General features: G+C 38.2%; 1 protein-coding gene across 4 annotated transcripts in view; it reads left to right on the forward strand.

The window, feature by feature from the left end:
- Window positions 1–26,341, forward strand: part of DCLK1 (doublecortin like kinase 1) — a 241,396-nt gene that overhangs the window by 119,859 nt on the left and 95,196 nt on the right. For all 4 annotated transcript variants that reach the window (XM_027677743.1, XM_027677739.1, XM_027677740.1 and 1 more), the window contains exon 4: window positions 5,677–5,776. In XM_027677743.1, coding sequence (XP_027533544.1) covers window positions 5,677–5,776 — 100 coding nt within the window. The remainder of the gene's footprint in view (window positions 1–5,676; window positions 5,777–26,341) is intronic.

Here is a 26,341-nt window from a genome sequence, read left to right on the forward strand (position 1 = left end):
CAGTGTGTTTAGTACCATATGTGTAGAAAACATTCTTTTGGTTTCTTTTTATTTAAGGCGTGTGTTTGACTGCTCCTGCATTGGCTTTTTTTTCCCCACTGTGAGAAACTTCTTAGTGAAATATGAAAGATAAAGACTTATTGGTGAAAAAGAAGATTGATTCTCTGACCTGAAAAAACCAAAAATGTCCAAGGGACGCTTTTCTAATTCACTGTTTTAAAAACTGATTAATTTTAAAGCTAAACACAACAGAGCACGCTGACCTCTTAAGCACTTGCACAATCCAGCCTAGGTGATAGAAATTATTGATCTTCTAAACTATAACTTTTGAGGAGCTGTGCTCTCCAGAAGTGAAAATGGGTAATAAAAAGTATATGTCCTGTTGCTTAGCTGGTGACTGAGTGTGAATAGGAAGTGCTTGCTCATTTCTCTCCAAAAAAGCCTGGAAGGGGGTGCTGTGTATTTGTTAGCTGCCTTCTGGAAGGACTTATTAATGTAACCTCTGAGAAGTGTGAACCTGGGAGCACAGAGGGCTAGGAGTGCTGAGACAGAAAGGATGAAAAATGCAGACAGGGAAGGACTTCTAAGGCCTTCCACTTATAGTATAAAAAGATACTGGAAACCTTAGTAGAAGTTATTCCAGAGGAAGATGGATTTGGAGGGAAATTATGATCTTGTTATGAGCTTTCTAAGAGCTAGAATTATAATTCCCAAATTAAAATCTTAGGAGGCAAAAAACCCTGTAATTTTACATACAGAGTATGAAACTGAGGGCAAAGAGAAAAGAGGCAAGCATAAGAACTTTTTAAGTATTAAGTGTAAAGTTTAATAAAAGCCAAAGATATCTAAGAACAAATTATTTTTCACATGTTAATCCTATTTTCTGTCTTATTTGCATATAAATTGCACTGATTGAACCTGAGATGCTTTAAATATTGGCGTAGTTGAGCTACCTGCATTTTAATGTCTTTTTTAGGCTTGAAAGAACTGTCTTAACTGTGCAGAGCCAAGCATTTTTGAGTTTTATTAAATCCATAAATTTTTTAAAGTCAGATCTGAATTGAATTTTTATTTATGCTTGTTGTCAAAATAGCGCAACTTTGTGCCTAGGGTCGCCTGTTACTGTTTTGGTTCTAATATTCTGCTTAGTATAAATGCAAATGTAGAGGTTATCTCTCCCCAGAAGTGTGTCAAACTTAGGAGGCAAACAGGAAATCACAGGATTTTTAATGTTAATCTGCAAATTAGTAGTTTTGTACATGCTGTGGGAGAGGTGGCAATTTCAGAGGAACTTGACTGAAAGGAAGAGGTGTTTGAAGCTTGGTGGGAGTATGGAGTGGGAAGACAGGCGGGATATGTCTTGTGGACAAAAAAAAGATGGGAAATAAATGAGTTTATTTAAAGGTTGCTGAGGCTGATACACTAATAGAACGTAAACTGAGTAGGAACATGGTAAAAAACTCTATCAAATATTTACATTTTTGATGCTGGTGTTCTGGTAGAGTGTGGTGTTAGGGTGATAATGGTCATAGGAATATGGTTGTGGTGGACCTGAATTTAAAACTATATGCATTGCTTAAGGAAAGGATAATTTAGGAAGTACCTTTGTCTTTTTTTTGGGTATTTATTTCGTCTAGTTGTTTTTCTCTCAATTTTCTATTTTCCATTTGCTAATGTTCTACCTTTAAAATTGTTTTAGTTATAAATCTTACTCCATAAGCTAGTCACGACATGTACCACTATTTTTCTTCTTTAAAATATTTCTACCATAGAGGCTCGTAACTGTTGTAGATGCCTTCAGGCATGTTTCTGGGAAGCATGATATGAATTTTATAATGCCTAAACACCAGTTACTTTGGGTTGGGGGGATAGTGTTTTTTTTATTCCCAAATCTAGCAAAATCTCATTAGCTAATTCTTTCACTTGTTTTTGTAGGCTTTAAATGCTGAATTGCCCTTCCCTGTTTTTTTTGAGGGGGTTTGTCTGGATCAGATGGACTGTTCTCAACTGCTTTGTCAATTTTTAGAGATTCTTCATGTGTTGCTTTCCTGTCTGTAGACTTGTAACACACCTGAAATGTTTCTACACCAATGCATGCAGCGTGAGGAACAAAAGAGAGGAGCTCAGAGCTTTGGTCCAGTCCCAGAGATTTGATATCACTGGCATAAGTGAAACCTGGTGGGATGAGTCCTGTGACTAGAGTGCCCTGTTGGATGGTTATAGGCACTTCAGGAGGGATAGGCAGGGCAGAAGAGGTCAAGTGGTATGTAATAGAAGGGTTAGAATGTATGGAGCTCACAGTTGGCAATGGCACAGTTGAGAGCCTCCGAGTAAGAATCAAGGGGGGAACAAATAACGTGGATGTCATTGTGGGAGTCTGCTATAGACTTCCCCGCCAGGATGATAATGCCAACAAGTTATTCTTTGAGGAACTGAGGGACACTTCCAAGTCAACTGCCCTTGTCCTTATGGGGAACTTCAACTTGCCAGAAATCAACTGGGAGCATCACGCAGTTGATACAACCCAGGCCAGAAGATTCCTAAAAAACCTGAATGACAACTGTGTGGAACAGGTCCTAAGGGAGCCGACTCAGAAAGATGCCCTCCTTGATCGGCTGCTTGTCAACAGAGTGGATCTCGTGAGCAAAGTGGAGACTGGGGGCTGTCTTGGCCACAGTGAACACAAAGTGATTGAGTTTAAAATCTCTGTTGACAGGAGGTTTTGTGCCAACAAAACCTCAACTCTGGACATGAGGAGAGCAGACTTCAGGCTACTCAGGCTACTCAGGGAATTAGTAAGTTAGGTCCCCTGAGAAAATGCTGGGGTCCATCAGTGCTGGTCACTTTTCAAACACCACCTCCTAAGGGCACAGGCAATTCCCAAATGCTGGAAGTCAAGCAGGCAAGGCAGAAGGCTGGCTTGGCTGAGCAGGGATCTTCTCTTGGAAATAAGGCAAAAAAGGAAGGCGTTTGCCCAGTGGAATCAAGGTCAAGTGACATGGGAAGAATTCAGAGGTGCTGCTTGCTGCTGTAGGGAGGAAATTCGTGTAGCCAAAGGTCGGCTGGAGTTGAAGCTGGCCAGAAATGTGGGGGGCAATAAAAAGAGTTTTTTCAAATATGTTAATGGCAACAGGAGTATAGAAATATCATTGGCCTGTTACAGGGTGAGAATGGTCACCTCACAAACAGGGACAAAGACAAGGCAGAGGTGTTTAATGCTTTCTTTGCCTCTGTCTTCAACACGGGTGACAGACCAAGGGCATCTTAGTGCCCTGAGCTGGAGGACCATGACTGCGAGAATGATCAACTCCTGTTGACCCTGAAATTGTGTGGGATCTGCTGCTCCAGCTGGATACCCACAAGTCTATGCGGCCTGATGGGACTCATCTCTTGGTGATTTTTGAGTGGTCTTGGGAATCTGGAGAGGTCCCAGCTGAGTGGAAGCTGGTGAACATTGTCCCAATTTTCAAGAAAAGCAAGAAGGAGAACCAAGGAAACTACAGGCCTTTCAGTCTCAATTCAGTGCTTGGTAAAGTTATAGAGAAGATTACTCTGGTAGGTATTGAAAAACACCTGAAGGACAACACAACCACTGGTCACAGCCAGCACAGCTTCATGTGAGGAAAGTCCTGCTTATCAAACCTGATTTCCTTCTATGACAAGGTAACCCTCGTAGTTGATCAGGGGAAGCCAGTTGATTTAATCTTTTTGTATTTCAGTAAAGCTTTCAATACTGTCTCTGACATTATCCTGCTGGACAAAGTGTCCAGCACACAGCTGGATAGACACGTTATGTGGTGGGTGAGCAACTGGCTCACGTGTCAAGCATAGAGGGTAATAGTGCATGAGGAAACATCAGACTGGTGACTTGTCTCCAGTGGGGTTCTGCAGGGCTCCATCTTGGGCCCTGTGCTCTTCCAAATCTTCATAAACAACTTGTATGCAGGACTGGAGGGAATACTAAGCAAGGTTGCAGATGACACAAAACTGGAAGCAGCTGTTGACTCCCTTGCAGGTAGGGAGGCCCTGCAGAGAGACCTCGACAAATTAGGGGACTGGGCAATCACCAACCATATGAAGTTCAATGAGGGAAAGTGCTGACTTCTGCACCTGGGATGGGGCAACCCTGGATGTACGTACAGACTGGGGAATGAGATGCCGGAAAGCAGTGCCAAGAAGAGGAACCTGGGGATCCTGGTCGACAGCAAGTTGAATATGAGTCAGCAGTGCCCTGGCAGCCAGGAGGGCCAACCGTGTCCTGGGAGGCATCAGGCTAAACATCACCAGCCAGTCAAGGGAGAGGATTGTCCTGCTCTGCCCTGCACTGGGGCAGCCCCACCTTGAATATTGTGTGCAGGTTTTGGGCACTGCAATGTAAGAAAGATTAAGCTCTTAGAGAATGTCCAAAGGGGGGCAACACAGATGGTGAAGGGCCTTGAGGGGAAGCCATATGAGGAGTGGCTGAGGTCACTGAGTCTGTTCAGCCTGGAGAAGTGGAGACTGGGGGGAGACCTCATTGCAGTCTACAACTTCCTCCTGAGAGGAAGAGGAGGGGCAGGCACTGATCTCTTCTCTGTGGTGACCACTGACAGGATCTGAAGAAATGGCCTGAAGTTGTTTCAGGGGAGGTTTAGGTTGGATATTAGAAAAAGCTGCTTCACCCAGAGGGTGGTTGGGCACTGGAACAGTCTCCCCCGGGAAGTGCTCACTGCACCAAACTTGTCTGAGTTCAGGAAGCATTTGGACAAGACTCTCGGGCACATGGTGTGACTCATGGGACAGGGACATCTTCAGCTATATCAGGTTGCACAGAGGAGCATCCAATCAGACCTTAAATGTTTCCAGGGAGGGAGCATCTACCGTCTCTCTGTTCCAGTGTTTTACTGTCCTCATCATAAAGATTTCCTTCCTTATATCTACCCTCTTTTAGTTTAAAACCATTACCCCTTGTCCTATTGCAACAGGCCCTACTAAAAAGTCTGTCCCCATCTTTATTCCAGGCCCCCCTTAAGTACTGGAAGTCTGCAATAAGGTCTCCTCTGAAGTCTCATGTACAGACATAAAAGTACACCGATGTAATCTTCACTGTTCATATTTGGGAGTAAGAAAGAGATTATCCTTTTACTCAGTTCTGGAAGAATTTTTCCCAGCTCATCTGACTTTCCTGTTCAGCTTGGGGCCCTCGAAGAGGCTTCACATTGACTCTGGCATACAGGAAGAGTTTGTCAGAGAAACTCAGTTCACACATATGAATTTCATTCCCTGTCAGGGAGATTTTGCTGAAATAACTATGTTTCATTCTGCATACAAAGTTGTAACCTTCTTTCATTGCATTCAAAAGATAAAGATGTGTGCTCAAAAGCAGATTAATTATCCACTAACTACTGAATGCTACCTTGTGTGCAAACAAAAGGCATTTACCTCAAACCCTGTTGATGCATCATGTAATAAATCTGACAGTTATGGCTTTTTGTCTTATCTTTCCTTGCAGTGTTCATAAAAGTGTTTCTCACTTGTAACAGATGGTCAAAGCACAGCTTTGATATTTATCTGGAGGTGAAGCCCTGCTGATTCCATTAAAAGTGAAGAATTTTCAGGGAGATGGAGGCAAAGAGGGATTTATTGTTACAATTCTGATTATTTCATACAATGCCTTCCTTTCCTTTTTGCTTGCAGGTGATGTGCCTTCAGGATTTTTTTGGTGATGATGACATTTTTATTGCATGTGGACCAGAAAAGTTCCGTTACCAGGATGACTTCTTGTTGGATGAAAGTGGTAAGAAGATGTATTTTCCAAAATGTTTACAACCAGAGTAGAGGGCAGATTTCCATATCATGCTAATTAAGCTAAAGTTGTATCACCTAAATTGATTTCCAAAATAGAATAAATATTTTGATTCTAAATATGGAAAATAAGAGATCTGAAAGCAACAATAAAGCTGTCTGCGTATACAGCATAAAACTTGACTTCAGCCTGAATTTCAGGTACCATAGGAAATAGTTACGTGTTTGGTGGAAAACTCCTTTTTTGTAAGATCTTTCTTAGTGTTTTGGCTTTATTTGCTCTTTGAATTTATTGTGTTTCTTTATCACAATCTTTCAGGCTCCCGACCCTTATAATTGAGAAACTTGACTGAAAAATTGGTTAGAAAAGATTTCTTTACAGTAGTAACTATTTCATAGTCATTATGTACCTACTTGTGTAACTTCACCACTTCATGATTGTTTTTGATGCAATTATATATTCACAATTCAAGATGGTGCAATTGTATTTCTGTGACTAACCTGTGAAACTGAAAGGCTTCTTGGTTTACCTGGATCCAGACAAATGCTCCATTCGCTTGTGAGGAGGAGAAGGCAGCAACTTGTGAAGACCTGATATTGTGAGTTAAAGGAGGACTCTGAAAAAAGAGGTATCTTCTGGGCAAGGGAATGACATTTGGTATCAGGCACAGACAGAAGCAAGAACATATTCTGCCTTCCTCAAGAGGACTTCATAATATGGAAATAAAAATCAAATAGTATACCAGATCTGCTGTTTGAAGTAATGAAATTGCTGTAATTGCCTCCAAGGCAAAATGTACTAACCGTGGAAAAATAGCTTTGTACATCTTTAGGATGGGAATTAGAAAGGTAAGGAAGACACTTGAGCAGTAGAGGAGTTTCCCAGGTGGCTATGTGGCCAGCATGGCAGTCCTTGCCTTTGATGAGAGGAGGGCCAGGTAGTTGACTGCATAGTCTGGATTCACTTGTGTCTCTTATCTAAAAGATGATGCTGGCAGCAGCCCAGTGTCTCCTCACAGTGAACCCTGGGGCAGTTTTTCCAGCACTGACTCGAGAAGTACTGACAACAGATTTGTCTAAATCCCGTTTTGAAGTACATAGTTGTTTTTTGGAGGTCTCCTGTCAAAGTACAGACATAGCCTGTATCTGCTTTGTCTTTATTTGTCTGACATATCAGCATCTTTTTGAGTAAGCACTATCTTTCTCTAAAACTTTGGTGCTTAAAACCATATTATACTGAGCTTAAAAAAAAAAAAAAGAAAAGCTTAAAATCTAGGCTGAAAATACAACTTCAGCTATTTTTAGTAGTGTTTGCTTTTCTACTAGGTAAAGATTCAGTGAACATTGACTGTTTTTACTGCAGGAGTGAAGAAAAGAGGGAAAATCAGATTCCAGTCTATGTCTCTAATTGCTTTGAAAAGTGTACATCAACTTTGCTCTCTCTTTTTTGGGAGATTTGGTATCAGAGAACTTCTTAGCTGATGTGCCAACTGATATACATTTAGTCAGCCTCCTCTGAGATTGGAGCAAGAGTTGGAGAATTACAAAAACAAGAGTTTTAACTTGTTTGCTTGGCAAATGAAATTTGTGTGATTGTAATGTGTCTGTGTGTTCCTTGTAGTTAATCTAAGAACATTACAATAACTAGGAAGTGCTGTCCAACTGTGCAAGTCTTGTAAAGCCTGTCTCTGCTTCCCTGAAAAGCAACTTGAAGCAATACTGTGCTAGTCTGTCACTACGTCCCTCCAGTATTTCCATTTCAGACAGATGATGAGAATAACAGTTTAAGTGTTGCAGCTGGAGAAGCAAAGAAGAGCAAAATTAAAAAGTGGGAAAGAAAAGGAGAGAGAATAAATACATAAACAATCAGGGTTCTGGGCTTTTGGGAATTACTTCTCAGTGAGGAAGAATGCCCTTGTTTTGTGATCTGGGTTCAGAACTCCTGATACTAGAGGCAAGCAAGAGACAAAGTTTCTTGGATTGGAAAACCAGTTCTGGGATTCATTTTGGCTAGCATTAAGTATCAAGAGAGTAGGTACCTGCAACTGAGCCATTCACAGTAGGTTTCTTTCCCAATAAATAAAACTTAGATCTATTGACAAGATAGATGGTAGATGTTTGGTCAACTCAGTTCAAGGTGTATGTTTCAAACAATTCATGGGAATTATGCTCCAGAAATGACTGGTTTGCTTTTGTAAAGGCATCCATATGCCTGATTTAGCTGTTCTTATCTACACTGTATGTCTATAAAGTTGCTGAAAAAAACTTTTAGGATGAGATTAATTCCACCCTGTCAGAAATGAAAAGTCAAAAGGCTCATCAGTCTGCATTATCTCTAGTCATCTTTCTTTATTCTGCTCCCGTGGCTTGCTCTTGCCAATGGATAACACCTTCTAAATAGAGTCAGAAATTTAGAAGAGCCAGCCTAGAAGTCAGTGAATCAATCTCCCCATGTAAGTGTGGAATTACCATTCCCCATCTCATTTCTGACATGCTTGTCTAACAAACCCCTTTAATGCCTATGATGAGGAGGAATCTGTAGCCTCCGGGGATGTTCTATGCCATTGGTGAACCCTTCTTACTGTTTTTTGGCTATCTTAGCCCAGATTACCTTGCTATAAATGAAACCCATTGCTATTTTTCTTATCTCCTGTGAACATGGGAAACAGATGATTCCTTTCTCTTTGAAAAGATCTGTGGGCTTCCAAGAGCCTCATCAATTTTCTTTTCTTTGGCTGAACAATTAGTTCAGCTTTTCTTTGCTTTGACTTCAGGCTCAAACCTGTCCTTGAAGAAGGGTGTGTGTTCCTTCTTTGTGTCATCTCCCTTCTCTGTTTTATGTCTTTCAGGAAGAGGCATTGCATAGCCCCTTGGCAATCACTTAAAAAAAGTCAGTTAATTAGGGATCTATCAAAGAGAAAAAACAAGCAGTCGGCACTATACATTGCAGTTTCTTCTCTGCCTTGATGTACAGATGGTTTTCATATTAAAAATACTTTATTACATGAAATGCAGAAACCATAGGCACTATCCCCATTGTAATTCCTAACAATCCTCTCCATATCTAACCTGATCAATAGATACAATAGCCACAGACACTTCCATCAAGAAAACTGCAAATGGGACATGAAGATGCATGTGAGTGAGCATAAAATTAAGAAATAAATACACCTTGTTTGTCAAGCATCAGTAGTGATGCTATTTTTGTAGCAAGTTTATGTGGGAAGTGTAAGCACAAAAGCATTATTTTAATGAAGGACACATTACATCAGCCACCTTGTAAGAAGAAAAATTCCTCATTACAGAGTATGACAGTGGCTGCTTCAGACATTGTTAGCTTGCAGTTTTGGAAACTTTCCCAAAAATCACATTTTCTTTAACTGATGGCTGTTCAGTTTTCAAAGAGGTCAGAGGATGGTTTTCTATAGCCTTCAGCTGTGTCTTGGCAGAGATTAGGGTCTAAGGGCCATGCTCACAAAAATATTTGCAATCAGCTATTATTTAGACACCTAAATAGGATTTAGCAATATAAATAACTCATGAGATTGGCCATAAATGAGAACATTTCCTTGGCTTATACACATATTTCTTTCTTAGCACTGTAAAATAAGAGAGTTTTTGAGGCTGGTAGTATCAGACTTAAATTTTTAAAAATTTAATTAGTTTTTATATTCAGTTAATGTTGGCTGAGTGCTTTGGAAGCTTAAGAGTTGCACAAACGTAAGTATGGCAGACTTCATCACATACTGAGATGCATCATATATACAAAAGCTGCAGTCTCAGCTGGCCAAAGCCAGTGTCTCTGCCTCCAAGTAGAGTGTAACCAATATAGAATGTCTGGATGTGAAAACAACTGCAGATCGCTTGTCCAAAGCACATATTACTGTGATGGAAACAATGATGAGAACTACTCTATTTTAGGGGGAAATTAAGACTGGAATCTTTGAAACCTAATTTCACTTTGACTTTGCTGGCCTGTGTTAGTCCTCTGCTCAGCATCTCTGTGCCAGCAGTGTTACTGCTTCATCTTGCCAGCAGCAGACAACTTGCCAGGAAAATCTGAGTCCTGTGGTGTCCACACACGTGCGTGAGCGCATGGAGGCATGCACACGCATCTGATCCAATAACTGTGGTTAAGGTCAGGAGTATCACGTTTATCCCTGTTAATAACTGTCATGTTACCCTAACTTTCATTAATCTGTCCTTCCTAAAAGAGGGAGGAAGGGGAAATAAGTTATAGTCCTCGTCTACCCTGATTTATAGGACAGAGACTGATGCGTTAAGCAGCTTTTGGCTGAACTTAGGAGTGGAGAGCATGCTGGCTGACTTACTCTGCCCTCGTCAAAAACTCGTGCTTTGGCAATTGGAAAGTAATGGTGGATTCTGGGGACTTTGAGATATAACTTTGCTTTCAACAGAGGCATAAATATAAAATGTTCCACTGCGGTGTGATACTTTCAAATGTCAACAGCTTCTTGGCCTTGAAGACAGATATTCTATGTATGAAGTGGAAACAAACTAAGGCAGGAGGGACCAGTCCTCTGGCTGTAGGTACCATTTAGACTAGTGATTCAGAAAGGGTACAAGAAAAGAAGTTGTTTTTCTGGTGGATTTGCATCCAATGCCCCCTTTATTTTCCTACTCCAGGACCTCCATTTTCATCTCCACCCTTTCATAGGCTGCAGACAATTGCAGAGTGCTCTCAGCTCCCTCCCATTTGACACATGACTAGTTGTCCTCATTTCCTTCCTGACAGTAATGACATTAATAGGGTCTCTCATTTATTCAGTAGTGTGACAGTTTCACAACTTGCGAAAAACTATATCCCCTCACTGAGACCACCCTTGTCCAGCTGTGCTGAAAGTACCTCCCCTCCTCCCTTGGCCCATGTGCCCATCTCGGCTCAGGCTGCGTGGAAGTACTCGGCCATATGGCAGCGTGTGAGTGACTCACTTGTTTCTGTTGTGTTAAAGTCTTAAAAAACGAATGCTGATCTTCAGTAAATACTCATAACAGGCTGTTAGCGTGATCATCAGGTGGCTGTTAATATAATATCACGTGGTGTTCATTAAATAAAATCTGTAGTAACACTTGAGTCAAATGAGCTGTTCATAAGAAAAATGCATTCACAGAACTTCAGGGTTTTTTCTGTGTAGGATTTCTCTTAATATATGCCTTTTTAATAGGTGTTCTTGATTACATAAGCCCACTTCTTTATCTGTTGTCTGCAAGATATTTGCTTTGAATATTCTCTACTGTGTGTCTCATAGGTCTACTTATTTGAAACATTGTTTCTCACCTTTCTGCCTAAGCATCTCTAGCAGGAAAGTTTGATCATTAAATCATAAATCTTTGCTTCCACCCAGCTGGCAGATTTATAGATATGAATAAGGACATTAGAGCTTTCAAAGAAGATTACATATGTGCTTTCCAGTCCAGATTTACACTGAAGTGCATCTCACTTCTTTACTTTTCCCCACCTCCTCACCATGCATGCATGTATATTTGCATAGTTATTACTTTTCATCCACATTGCTGTGAAAAAGTTGTCTATATGTATAACCAGAAAACATCATTATCTCACTTACAACTTATAAAACAGTCTCTCATTGAAACTAGCCAAACAGTAGGACTGCAATTAATGCTTATTCATTCTGCTCATTGAACCAAATATTCTTCAATATGTTTTCTGCAGTATTTGCTTTCTCTGATGTCTCTTAAAAATAGCATGAATGAAATGTCATCCAATAAATTAGAACTGATGGAAATTCGCATTTCATTTGCATAAGGAGGTTTGAGTGTGCATATTCCTTCAACCTTTTTCCACACTAAGGCTCATTTAGCATATAAAAGTGCTAAAAATTTTGCATTCAAAAATATCAAGGATTTCCTCAATAACATTTACGTAATAATTACATTGCATTTATATTGGGAATTTGTAATATAAAACTTCAGCTTGTTTCAAACGAAAGAAAAATTATTATTAAACATCATCAATATTGTTATCTTAATTTACAAGGGATTTTAATCATAGCTGGTAATGTTATTAAATAGTAAATAACAGAGTAGACAGAATGTATTTATTGGTTTTGTATAGCTTGATATTTTTACTCTTTCATTTTATTTTTGTGTTGTAACTTCCTGAATTGAATCTTGCCAGGCAAACATTTAGATTGATCAGGTGGTCCAGAAGATGTTTCTTACAAACACTTTAAGCTATTTTCCCAAACTATGAACATCTCAGTTGTATATTCAGATGCAGAAAGTGCAATTCCAGTGTTTCTGACCAGTTTTATAAACAAACTTTTAGTTCTGGGAAAGAAACACAGAAATTTTATAGACGTAACAGGGTAGATCTTGGGACTCAAGCTCTTAGTTTGACTGTCTCATATCTCTTTTTTCATGGAAGTTGATTTATTATACAGCCTTTGAGCCTATTCTACATTTGTATAATACTCCGTTCTAGATCACAGATTAGTTCTGAGCTTGTGTGTTCAGTCTTATCCTCAGATGATAGCTTCCAAAATAGCAACTTCCTTTAAGTTCATTTTAGGAGAGACTTTACATTTTACTTTTCCAATTCCAGTGATGATGGAAGTAGCAGATAGTGGCTGTATATTATAACCTCCTCCACCAAGTTATTAAGTATTTTGGTGGCAAGCGTAGAGTAGTTTAACATCCGAGATGTTTAGAAATCACCTTTTCCATATGTTTATCTATACTTTTCTTGTCTTATTAATTAGCTGGTAAAATGGAGCATACAGTGTTAGTAATCTTGACAAGTATGCTTGTGCTTTTCACAGTTTGTAGATCATTTCCGATGTCGGAAACTATGAGGATCTGATCAATTTCTGAAACGATGTTCTATTGCAGGAAATCTTTTGGGTGAACAACATAGTCCCATTTTCTCCAGTTGGTATGAGACAGCTTGGAGATGAGTAGTTCTTACAGCATCAGTGCTTTATTATTCAGTTTGAGAACCTGAACAAACTGTGCTGTCTGCTAAACGGTATTAGGATGTGCCCTGGAGACCTGCCTGTTTTTTGGGTAGTGTGTTGTATCAGAGATTCTATATTGAGATTAGACTCTACTCATCAGCAATAAAATTGGACTGACTTGTTAAATTTATCATTTCAATTTTCTACTTTCCATTCTAGATACACACCCTATATCTGGAGTTTTGTCCTGTCGTGAGTAAGTGTACACTTTTTTAGTGCCAGAGCTGTCCACAGATTCTCTTATACTGGCAAAATATTTCAAAAAGAGAAAAATTATTCAAAATTCAGAGTTCCTTAGCTTTTAGAAAATAAAAACATTCCAAAGGCATATGAAGGAAATATATTTATCCTTAATACTCGTGAGAAGACTTTTTTTTCTAAGTCTTATCAAACACAAACTTCAGTACAACAGCTGAGAGAGAATCAGACACAAGCTGGATAATATTTCAAAGTGATAAAATCAGAAAGTGGAATACATCAGTGATAGATATTCATGTTTATATACTCATACACATTTAGTGAGATGCTGTGTATACAGACAGAAATATATCAAGTAGAAGAGTTCTGTATAATGGCCGTGTTGCTCTGCACTGCAAAACTGATGGCTTACTATATAGACTTCAACAGTGGTTCAGTGCTGTTATTTTCAAAATGCAACCTACAGAAATTTCCCATGGAAAACCACCTTGAGAGTCTTGCCTGACAGTTCAGGTTGCTTCTGTGAACAATCACCTTTGAATAAACTTATTTTCATAGCATAACTCCCTGCAGGTGAACTGGATGCTAATAATATGCATAAAGTAATATAAGGCTGAGTAATCTTTAGGAAGTCTCATGTTGCCATGGAATTGAATACCCGTAGGTGGTGGGTCATGGAGCTCTGATTTGGATTCTTTTATTCTTCAGTCAGAGCTTTTAAAATTTTGTTCCAGAGGAATTGTAACACTTTTTTTTTTCTTTTCATTTTGGAAGAAAATTTTCTAGGGACTTAAAATTTATTGAAGCAAGAAGGGGGCTAACATGAGATTTCATTCTTTCAACTGAGGAATCTGGGTCAAGGAAAGTTTTTGGAAGATTGCTAATTTATAGAGTGGAGAGTGGTTAGAAGACAAATTTAAATTGCTTAGTGTTTCCTGTTACTCTGGAAAAGAAAAGAGAATTTTTTTCACAGCTACTTAGAACTCTTAAGATTGTCTAGAAAAAGGAGGAAGACAACTTACAGAGCAAGGCAGTTTCTGATGAGGACACCACATTCAGGAAGAAAAAAAAAATCCTGGAAGAGAACAAATTTGATGAAGCTTTATACAAATTATTTCTGTCTTTAACTTTACATACTCTTTCTGTTCTGCAAGCACAAAATGACATCTACAGAATAAGTGATTTCAGAAAATAGGACAGACTTATTTTTGCATAGCAGTTACTCTACTGCAGGCCCGTAGATAGGCTATATTGTTTTCTGCTTAGAAAAATGTAAATTGGGAAACTGTGGGAAATACACAACAGGGAGCAGAACTTTGGGATCAAATAAATTGTTTGAAATTGTCATTATAAATAGAATTTTTAAATTCATATTTAAACATTTAATAATAAGGACAAACCTACATAAATAAGATAGGATTGATATTTTTTTTCAAATCACTTTGGGGAGGACCTCTCTCCTGAAATTCTAGTGGGAGTCTACTGAGATCATAGCTCAGACTAGATGCAGACAGATAGCCGTGTAGTTTTTACCAGTGGGAGACATACTAAAATATTATGAGTTGTGTTAAACTTCCTAGATGCATATTGCAGACAAAATGCTACTAATGCTAACTGGGAATGTTTATTGATTTAGACTTACTGCTGTTAAGAATAATGATATTACAATAAAGCTGTCTAATAAAGAACATTAGATATTCTAATCATATATTGATTTCATTCATGTTGAATAGAAGATTAAAGAAACCCAAAGCAGTCCAATAATTAAGGGGGGATTTTTATATTAAGGTAGAACAATTTGAAAATTTGAGATAATCAGTGAAGTTAATTAGACTTAAGAGTTTAGGGACTTGAACATTGGAGGAGATCTGGAGTTTCAACCAGAAAGCAAGCCAAAAGCTGTCTTAGGTTTGCATCTGTCCAAAATATTTTGATAAGGTCCAAAGTCAACTGGCAGAAAAGGGAAAGCCTAGAAAGAATTGATTAGCAAAGATGTCTATACCAAAACCTAGGCATGGAAGTATTCACAGTCACATTTGCCAAAATTATGCTGATTTTGAGTAAAGTTTTTAGCCAGATGTGGAGATTAAAAAAAAACAAACCACAAACAAGAAACCATAACAAACAAAACACCACGAACTGAAGTCATGATACAGTGTAGTAATGACTGATCTACTATTTCAATTTTTTGGCCTCTATATTCAGCAAAAAATGAAGTATGTTCTGGGGGAAAAACCCGCTGTCTAATCAGAATCTTTGGAGAAATGAAAGTTATATTAAGTCAATTGCAAAACTCATTATGTACAAGTAAGACCTGTCACTGCTGAGGAAAAAACTAATTTGTATATGCTATTAAGATAGTAATAGAATTCAATGCTCTGCACCTTCCTGTAAAGCAAAAAACCTGATATTAGTAAAGCTTGTCTGTTATTTTTTTATTGATCTGATTTTCCATGTTGAATAAAAATAGTCTCCTTGAGTTTTCAGAGAGAACATCAGCCTGTGAATAAACTCGTGTAAACTTCAAAACACTCCTCTGACCAATCTCAGAAGTATGCTGTGATATACAGAATGAAAGATGGTTTCATGGGCTGTTTCCAACCTAACATGCATTTTCAATCTGCAATTATTTAAACTTTCTCAGAAAAAGAAATGTCACTAGGACTTTACACACCTCAGTAAGCGTTGTGGTATTAGCAGATGTTCATAGTAAAGCCACATTTTCCAGATATCCCACTGTTAGCCTATTGCAAGGACGACTCAGCCTGTTTACTTTAATCTAAATAATTATAGTAAAATTTAATTGCCTGAACCAGATAGCATTCAAGGATAACCCATTAATATTAGGGGCAAAAGCTGCCTAGGGATTTTTGAATTAGACATAGTCCTGGAGTCCTTGGCATTTTTTAACTTGGGAGACTAATTTCTGTGTTTTCTGTTGATAGGTAGAGCAATGTTGCGGTAAGTCTGGAGGTACCACTGTGGAGGTTGAAGAAGCAAAAATGTGGGTGGGCTGACAATTGTATGTGCCTTTAGATGCCAGGTGGGTTTTGTTGCCCCCATTGCAGCACAGTTCATGGTGTAAGACGTGTGTCCAGGTGTGAATATTGATTTAACATCAGCATATAAAAGTGCTTTGCTTTAGTAAGACTGCTGTATTTAATTGTTTGGTGCGTGTGGATTTTGTCTGTAAAAAGTAACTGTTGAGGAGGTCTGTATTGTAGTAAGTTTGAATTTCCAGTTTTGCCTTTTTTTCCTGTATAATTTGTAGATTCCTTAGGCTCTGGTTGGTTTGATATTTCTCTTATGTCACAGCTCAGTATTTTTTCTTGTGTGTGTGAAAACTTGATAAAAACCATTCTAAATCATTAGTATTTGATACTGAAGACATTCTTTATTTTTGGGGGGAGAAGGAGCTGCCAAGTGCTGTTGTAATTTAAAAAAGCCATTACAATACTGGGTGATTTTATTTCTTCAGACAACATCAGTTTATAGTTTTGTCCTTTATGCTTCCTACTAACTTTCAGTACTCCTATTACAGGCAGATTTGAGGCACTAATTAGACAAAAATCAGTCTGTAATATTTTGAATTCCTTGAGGTATGTTAAATAACTTTATTTGCTGCAAGAGAGTCAGCGTGTGCCTCTTTAACTTTCTTTAATACCAAACCTACTGCAGCACCTGGGTGCATTCCTCCCATTGTGGGGTTCCATTTCCGAAGGCTTGAGGTGGATGGGGAAGGGGTTACTCCAGCTCCAGGGGTTTCTTCAGGGTCCTGGATGCATGGAGGGGTTAGGTGCTCACCTCTCCCCCCACCCATGAGGTCCCATGGCAACCGGAGAGACAGCACACAGCTCGTGGAGAGGAGGCGAGAGAGAGAGTTTATTGTGGTTAGGGGTTTATAAAGCTCTTGGGAGGGTCAAAAGGGACCATGTAAGGTAAGGGGTCTTACAAAACACCAATCAGGCAGGGAACAGCCAAATAAGGAAGGGGTTAACAAGAGACCAATGAGAAGACTTCTTGATATCTTCTCAGGACATTCCTGAGACAGAGATAAGAACTGGCCGTGGGGGATTTTGGGAAGAAGAAACATGAGTTAGCAGAGACCACAAAAAAGCCATTTTAAAACATGCTTAAACCACAGTTTTCCCATATAATGCAGGTTTACTGCTACAGCAGCAGACACTTACATAACAGCTTGTGTTCAAATAGAACAAAGATATGACTTTTATAACTCCTTCTCTATTTTCTTCCTCAAAGTTTCGAATTTTTCATCTCATTTTCCTACTCGTTACAACGAATCTACACCTACTTACATGTCCCTGCTAACCAAAACCAAATGCATACCAGTTACATAGGTTAGAATTTGGAGTAATTGCATTATTTAGGGAAGTGTGTGATTGGCGATTGGTGAATTGGTCTAGAGTTGGATACAGCTTTTCAAAGGAAAGTCAGAGGCATGGTGTAAAAAGAGCCTAAAGCGACCCTCTCAAGCCCCTGCTGTGATAATAACACTGTTTTAGATGGATGGCTGGATGGACGGATAGATGGATGGATGGATGGATGGATGGATGAATGATGTTTGGTAAAGGATAGGAGAATGATGTTTGGTAAAGATGAGAGGAAAACCTGCAAGAAATGCAAAGTAAACATACCTATAGTTTCATGGTAAGTCTTGTAGGTACATAGGAAGGTAGCACAGAACAGCCAACATTTTTGACAGGATTCCAAGATGCCTGATATTCTTGCCATGGGAAAATCTGTAATTAGCCTAAAAACTTACATATTTATTGAGCTATACTAGGTACCAAAAACAGTGACTTCCTGGTAGGCTAAAATAGTCTGATTCTTACCGGCACTGGTCCACATTTTCTGCCTCCAAAACAAGTGTCCTGATATTTTGCATGCAGGAATGCAAGAAACATGAAACTGAAGAAGTAAGAAGGTGCATGTGTCTACAGTCTAGTAAGTAAGGACATGCACCAGGGAGAAAAAGCACTTCCATTCAGCTCATTCCTTCTTAGGATAGTTTGCAGTGTCTGTGTCCACCATCATTTATAAGCAAAAGATATACAGACATTAAACCTTAATTGTCATCTGTTTAATTTAGTGTCCTAATTGCCAGGTAGTGTAATGAAGCACCACTGCAGGCGCTCTTGCTCACTCGTCACCTAGGTGGACCACAATCTTGGAAATCTGTTTTGCATCTGTAAAACCACTTCAAGAGTGAAGGAACCCTAAACTTTGAAAATGACAATCCAGCCCCAGCAAACTTCATCTTCAAACTTCAAAACTTACATAAGTCGCATCTGTAAACCAAAATGCAATAGTCATAGCTCCTTAATTACACCAGTATTTTCAATTTTGTGTTTTTAGGGGTGTTTTTTCCTATTGTCAATGAACTTAGACATTTCATATACATTAAGTAAACAGTCATCTTCAGTTAGTATAATGCCTGATTTTTTATTGAAGCTCAGTGGATAGTAACTTATTGAAATGATACTGCTACAGTTGAATGTAGGTAAAGTTTCCTTTAATGGAGACTATTTGTGTGCTTTAAAAAGTAGTACATACAGGCATGTAGCTTTTTGGAGTTTTTGCCTTTGGGGGACAGCGTTGCCTGCATAGTGTAGGGCAGCAGCCTTTTCTCTTCCAGCAAAACAGTAATGTGGGAGATTTCAAGAAGTGCTCATGTTCTCATAACTTATGTTTCAAATTATTGGTTTGAAAACAACTCGTATAATTTTTGTTGCTGTCCCAGAACATTGACATACTGTGGGCTTTTTTACTTTATCATTAGAGCATATAAGGACACACCTCCTCAAAGTTCTCAAATGTATGGCAACAGACCAGCTTTCTGTGATGTGTAACACTACCTATGTCTGTGTTTTCACATTAGCTCTTCATATACTCTTTATATGTTTGAATGAAACAATGAATTTCACATTGAGATTAATGTTCAACAAATAATAGAATAGTTCAGTAGGAAGGATGTGAACATTCCTGCTTTCCTGAGTGATCAATCTTATGAAAAAATGTTTTCTGCTTACATGTCAAGTTTGGAAAAAAAGTCACTTGTGGACATAATAAAGAATGTCCATGACAAATAAGGTCATGTTAGCATGTTGGCTGTGACAGAGATTTCAGATGAGTAGTTTCTCTCCTCAACAGATAACAGGGAAAACTTTTAAATGCACTTCTCTTATAAGCACATAATGGGTGCTTTCTTAATGAGATTAGAACATAATTCTCCCTTAAATGACCCAGAAATCCCTTAAGAGAACCTGCCTTTGTTCTGAACAGTTCCTAATGTTGTCTGCACTTCCACAAGTAATCTTAACTTTGGTGGCCAGTTTCCACCATGTTTTCCAGAGCTTTCTTTTCCTGTCCTCTCACACACATATGAAATAGACTTCCTACACTCACCCATAAAGACTTCTATCTCACATCTTTCTTCAGTGATACTACTTACCTTTCTTCTGATTAACCTGATGATGCAGTTAGGTGGATGGGCAATGGAAAATAATTGGTGCTTACCATGAGGGGAAATTATCTCTCTACTCCTTTTTAAATAACCTTTTTTCTCAAAACTATTGAAAGCTACTTCGAAGTCTTTATCTCCCCTTTAGGAAATATTTCATGATGCTACATCAAGTTCATGGCGTCCTTTTTAATGACAATGATACTTTAAAACACCATTATTCACCACTTTCTACAAATTCAGGCAAATAGCAGTATTTGAATTAGACACTGTCTTCTTGATGTCTGTGTTTTTCATTTCTGGCTGAAATGAAACTTTGGAATCCTAGAATCATAGTGTCATAGAATAGTTCGGGTTGGAAAGGACTTTTAAAGGTCATCTAGTCCAACACCCTCCCACCAATGATCAGGGACATCTTCAACTAGATCAGGTTGCTCAGAGCCCAATCCAACCTAAACTTGAATGTTTCCAGGGGTGGAGGATCTACCACCTCTCTGGGTAGCATGTTCCAGTGTTTCCCCATCCTCATAAAAAATTTCTTCCTCATATGTAGTCTAAATCTACCTTTTTTTAGTTTAAAGTCGTTACCCTTGTCCGTATTTCTAGATGGTTCTGTCTAGCCATCCTAATACTTCCTTACTGACAAATTCTTCAGGACAAAAATTGCACATTGCACATTTTTGTGGGTGTGGTTAGCACCTCTTATATATGGGAACAACTTCAGTAAACTAGTAAACTCCTGGATTTTGACATTATTCTTGGGTGTAGTGTGATGAGATCTGGCACAGCAACTGTGCATACATTCAGAACATGAGAAGTGAGAGGAAAAAAAGATCCTCAGCCCAAAACATGATTTTTAACAGTTTGAGTGCATTCTTCCTACTGCAGCATACACTTGCTGTGCATTTATCATTAGAAGTAGCATTGCTGTCAAGTCTCCCACTTGGAAAGCATTTAGATGCCACATATTGTGTGTATTACAAGTGCCTAACTAGGCAGAATATGTGAGTGCCATCATTGCTAGTCTAGTTGAAGCTGACCTCATTTTCTTTAAAGTTGCCTGTGATCTGCAAACCCAGTAATGAAGAAGGAAAAATGAAATTCAATGAAACAGTATTATATATCTCCTGGGTATTTAAAAGCCACAGAGCACTAATTAAAATCTCAGAGTTAAATATCTGATCTTTGGGGGTGTAAAACAATGCATAGGTTAGCTAGAAACCATAACTTCACAGATAAACAGGGGCAAAATAAAAACATAATTGTCTAGGGCCAGTTAAATTGGGTGTTAAAAGAATTTTATTTAACTAGATGTTGGTTTATACATCTTAAAACTCTTGCTTATTTTTCCAGTATTTGCATATTTTATCTGTGCTGTAAGATGCCAAAAGATTATCAAATGTGGTGCAGCAGTTACTGGTGTGCTTTAGGCACAGTGTTGAAGCTGTGCTGCCTTGGAATATAACCCCTTGCCCAAGGAAAGTGGTCTCATCTTTGCTGGCTCACCTTGTCACAGGACAGGGGATAATACATGTTGTTTAGAAATATTGGTGAGAAGCCATTGGAGCTGCATGCTCAAGAAATTTCATGCTAAAAATTTTTAGCCTGCCTTCTCTATCTTCAAAGTTTCTCCAAAGGAATCAATTAGTTCACATGTTTTCCTCTACCCTCATGTGGTAAGCAACTGAGTGGTAATGCATGGTCTGTGATAGAGAAAGGCAGAAATAGAAATTATGTGTGGAAATAGCTAAAACTGGACTATTGTAAGGGTAGAGACAGTATAAGGAAAGAACTAAAAATACCTTCTGGATAGACATGTGTGTATGCGTACACAAATGGGAATAAAACTTTAATCACCAGTATACAGATTCCATTGTTTAGGAATTTTATTCCTTTAATGATCTGTTGATTTGCACTTGCCTTATCAGAAGGTCTTTTTGCAGTTAGGTTTTGTTTTGCTTTTTTTAAGATTAGAAGTAATTTATTTCTTTAATGTTTGGTATTTGGTAAAATTTTACTATTTTTAAACATCTCTTCATATGAAAAATTCAAGTAAAATGTTTCAACTTAAAAAAAAAAAAGAAAAGGGAAAAACCTCTCCAAATCTAAACCGCTATGCAGTGATACTGTGCATATATTAAATAAATCAGACCCACAAATGTTAGTGAATTCAAACTATGTTTTAATTCATCATTCTTTGGCTCCTCCACTGCTTCAGCATGGCTCTTTCCTCCTTCCTCTGCTGTCCCTTACAGGACAACAATGAGAATACGAAACAGTGAGTCTCCAGGTCTCCTTTCCGTAATGGAACAACTGTAGCCTCAGACTATCAGAAAGGGAAATTGGAAAGGAAGTCCTGCTTCTCACTTGATAGCTCGAAGTGAGAGATGCTCAGTGGTGGCTGTACAACATGGCCCACCCAACCATGAGGGCAGGGGGCAGAAGCTATAGAGGAGATGGATCCTCCATGATACAGGCAGGATCTTCAGAAAGTATCTCTGTAAGGTTTGAAGACTTCTAAAGAAGGCTTTTAATCACATGAAAACACTTCTAGAGGTTTGTATTTTTGCCATACCTTTGTTTTTCTGCATAGCTGTGTAAATCAAACAAGAACTGAACTGATCAGTGAGAAGTTTTATGGAATCGGTTGGTGTGGGGGAAGTTCCAGTCCTGCTTCTAATTTCTTTAACCTGACAAATAAACTTTTCTCTAACCTGCTCTAACTTTTTGGGAATCAGTTGAGGACTTATAAGTTGGGTAAGTCAGTCTGAGGACAGACAATAAACATGGAAGATTTCAATCCATAGTTAAAGTGTTCATGAAGATTTATAAGCACCTGGTAAATAACATTTTATAATGGGAGGTGTCAAGCAGCTTCAACTGTAACATTGAACTGAATGTTCAGTTGAAGTGAATCATAATATTCCACTTAATATAATCTCAGTAATGTGTTTTGCAGTAGAAAAGAGGGCTCATGATGTGGTGTAGGCAACATTATACACATGAGCTGTGAAGAAACAAAAGTTCTTGGCACCAAATATCTTACCTTTTAAATGTGGCAATATGCTAAATATGAGTCACAGAAGAGAATTTGGTATTTCTTTGTATATCTCTTGACATGCACTTCAGTAGAAGTGCAAAATTTTAAAATTGCTGTTTTATTTTAAAAAATTGTCTTAAATAGTGGTACTAATTACCAAAGCAAGAAAAGCATTGCATGTGTTACGTTGGGATATCAGTAAAGCATGGTGTCTGGATAATGATGCAAATGTGCCATCTAGGACTTATCCTGCAATCATTAGCCTGAGGATTTAAATCCTCACAAAAGTCAGGTGCTTGGAGATGTTTGAACATATAAATCATCAAAGCAAAATTACAAAAAAATCCAACACAATAGAATTTATTGAACATCTTTTATGTCAAAGAATTCTATGAAAATGTTCAAAAATTTTTAATGTGTTGTCAAGACCTAGAAGTATGAGCTGGTTTTTGTAAAAATAAAGAAAATAAATACTTGTATTATTAAAATATTTTTGAACTTTTTGGAGGGGGGAAAAGTTTTAGACAGCTTGAAACTTTTTCAAGAAAAGGTCATTTTAAGAGCAAGATAGGATGAGCTAAATTGCTATAATAACAAGAATAGCACTAGAAAACATGATGCTTGCAGTCTTCTTGACTTGGAAATGTAAAAGGCTAGTCTTACACTGTGACTCCTCCTTATCCAGGACACCACTGTTCTTACAACTGGCACTGGTGGACTTCCTCTCATTTAACCTTCTCAGATTCTCTATGGTCATTTACTTGCTATCCAGCTGCAGCCCCAGTGTTGCTTGTGTTATTTCCAGCCCTTGAAATGTGATTTCTCAGGGGCTCCTAGTTGTCCATTCCTGGCTGATTCACCAAGCCTTTGCTGCATCCTTCTTTTCTTTCACCCTTTTCAGATTTTGCATGGTTGATCATGCTTTCCAGAATAACTTCTTCACCATTAGGTCCTGTATTTTCCTCTTCCAGTTTCTCTTCCTACTCTCTTATTGCTTCAGCGTATCGTCTCAAAACCAAACAAACCCCCACCTAGTCCTAGGGAAGAGGGGAGGGAGGCGAGAGACAGAATCAGCCTCAAGATGTAGTAAGATGCTGGTAGACAATACTTTTGTTTCTGGCTGAGTTAAGGGTATTCTTCAAAACTGTTACTGAGTGAAAGCTTCTGTGTCCTGGAATTTTCTCAGGAATGCAGTTTCTTAGATCATTTAATTTTAAAATATTAGCGATCTTTGAAACAAAAATATCCTGTGTTCCTTTCTTTTTACTGACAAAAACTAATTTGTTACAAATGTGAAAATGGAATTATAGGAGTATGTATTTATATTAATGGGAGAAATTATTATATTAAAGGCTTTCAATGTTTTCTTTTTTTCTTCTTGTAACTCAAATTATATTGGCCTTTGTTATCTTCTGTGCTTTGACTTTGGTGGTCTAATATGTTTGGGGTGACCACCAGGACTTCCTACTTATGCTGGTGGCACTGCTTATGGTACAAGCAAACTCACTGTCAAAAAAAGCGGAAACTTAATTACAAGTTTGGGTTTGAGGAGAGTGGTATTTAGGCACTCCTACCCCTTAAATAAGAGTTATTTCCAAATTTCATTTTTCTTGTTCTGTTCAGAGTAAAAAAAAGAAATCAGATCAACATAGTTAAAAACAAACCTAAAATTTCATTGGAGAAATATGGATAATTTATTTAGGGAAAAATGGGAAAAATAGGAAGTCTTGTTAGGAAGTTTGTGAATGGTCAAATACAATCCAGGAGAAACATCATCAGCTAATATATATTGTCATAATTCCTTCATGGTAATTCAATTGAAGTCAAGATGTACAAGCCAAGAATGTGCACTGAAGTGTGCATATTAAACATCTGCTGTTTTTAAAAAAAGTCTAAAAATATTTGGAGGGTGAAATAAACTGTGAAAAGTCTGCTTTCTGTTGTTTCATCTTTAAAGACATTTAGCCCTGTAGATCATATATGTAAAGTGGAAAATAGCTCAAGGCCATTTAATTATGGAAATCATAAAAGCTAGGATATGAGATATAGTATTAAAAGAAGGCTATCTGCTAAACCAGTTCTGTCAGTTTCTTTTGGGTACTCAGTATGATGTACAGATACAAAATTACAGAAATTAGAAAGAAGTGAGGGGGACAGTTTTGTAAAAGAAGATGGAAAAAAGTTGGTAGAACTGGATTACTTCTTGATTTTCTTTTATAGCATGCTTTGAGAATAAATTTTCTTTACTGCTGCATGTGCTAAAAGAATCCTTTGCTGCAGCCTCTCTGCATTGCTTCCTAGAATTTGAGGACAAAATACATAGCTCTGTTTGTCACGTTGGTGTACTTGAAAAATGGTGCAAAATTATTAGGTTTTTGATCAGGTGAACTTGCAGAAAAAATTGCCCAGCTTAGGGAAACTCAAGCTTCACTAGGATGAGTGCAGGGGTTCTCGTTATTGTGTGCAACATGGCTCATCTTCAGGTTATGCAGCTGACAGTTTTTGAGGTGAGTCTTTCAATGTGAGTCTAGGTCCTGCATCTGATAACAGCTTAAACCAACTGGTTTAATATTCTTTCCATGTAAGATGAAAAAGGGGAAAGCGGATAAGAGTGTCCCTTGTCTCCTTCGTTGCTTAGTTGATTGTAGAATAAGTCCAGATAAGCGAGGCATAAGGCTTTTGCTTTATGTAGGTGTTCTCCACTTCTATAGTACCAATACAGTAAAATCACCACATATTTTCCCACCCCCTACGTACATAAAGAAAAAATAGCTTATGCTCAAGATGTGGCGATCAGCAGCACACTGCTGTGCTCAAATTCTATTGCTTCCATAGAGATTCATTTTCCATTTCAAATTGCTAGGGGAGCCATAAAATATTTAGATAGCTACATCTCTAGAAATCTTTTGTTGGATACAATTGTGTCCAGATATAGAAGATTAGCAGTTAACTTTGGGGACTGGATCTATGCAGATTTAAAAAAAATCAAAACCATAAACCAATGCTTACATCTAAAATTTATGCTGTAGAACTTTCCATGTTATTTAAGTCAACCTTCACATTACAATGAAGTTAATTGCTCATTTGCCATAGTAATAAAAAGCATTGTGTTGTGTTAAACCTAGGGTCCATGTAGAGTTGTATTGGTATAAAAAGCTTCCTCACCAAACTGAACTGGAAAAACAATACATATCTCTTGTATAACTTCTCTGGGTTTTATTATCTACTTTATTCTCTCTGTGGTGTAGTTTAGCAAAAGAAAATGTGGCATACACCCTACTGAAATACATTGACATGTAGAAAGTTGTGCAGAGATAGACAAAGATAACAGGCCAGACCAAAATCTTTATAGTCTCCTTTGAACAGTTCACCCACAAAAGCCTTGACTTTTCCTTCAAGCAGAAGAGGTGCAGAGGCTCCCGATGTTGCCGTGTGAGTTTGCTGCTACATACTTCACCAGGACTCTGGTGTCTGTGGTAGAACTTCACACATCTGAGTGATACATGTACATTTCTATCCTGAAGAACCATAGTTCTTCATTTGACTCCTTGACTTTCTCCTGTCCTGGCTCCCATGCACTAACTTTTCCTGTCTTAAGAGAAGTTTAACGTTTCCTGTGAATTTTCTTCAAACAAAGAGTTCATTATTTAATCCGGTTCACCCAGATGTTCTAGTTGGACTCTGGGATGGGGTGGGGGGTGAAGAGGAAGTGAGAAACACAAACAGTGAAACTTTCATAAATGGCTGTTCCTTTGTTATGTCTTTTGAAAATGGAGTATGTGCCTGCTGTGTTCTGTAAACACATGCATTGCATTAGTACAAGCCAGTGCATTTCATTCA

Source organism: Neopelma chrysocephalum, unplaced genomic scaffold, assembly GCF_003984885.1.
Source record: "Neopelma chrysocephalum unplaced genomic scaffold, ASM398488v2 Primary Assembly neopelma1_43, whole genome shotgun sequence".
Taxonomy (NCBI): Eukaryota; Metazoa; Chordata; class Aves; order Passeriformes; family Pipridae; genus Neopelma; species Neopelma chrysocephalum.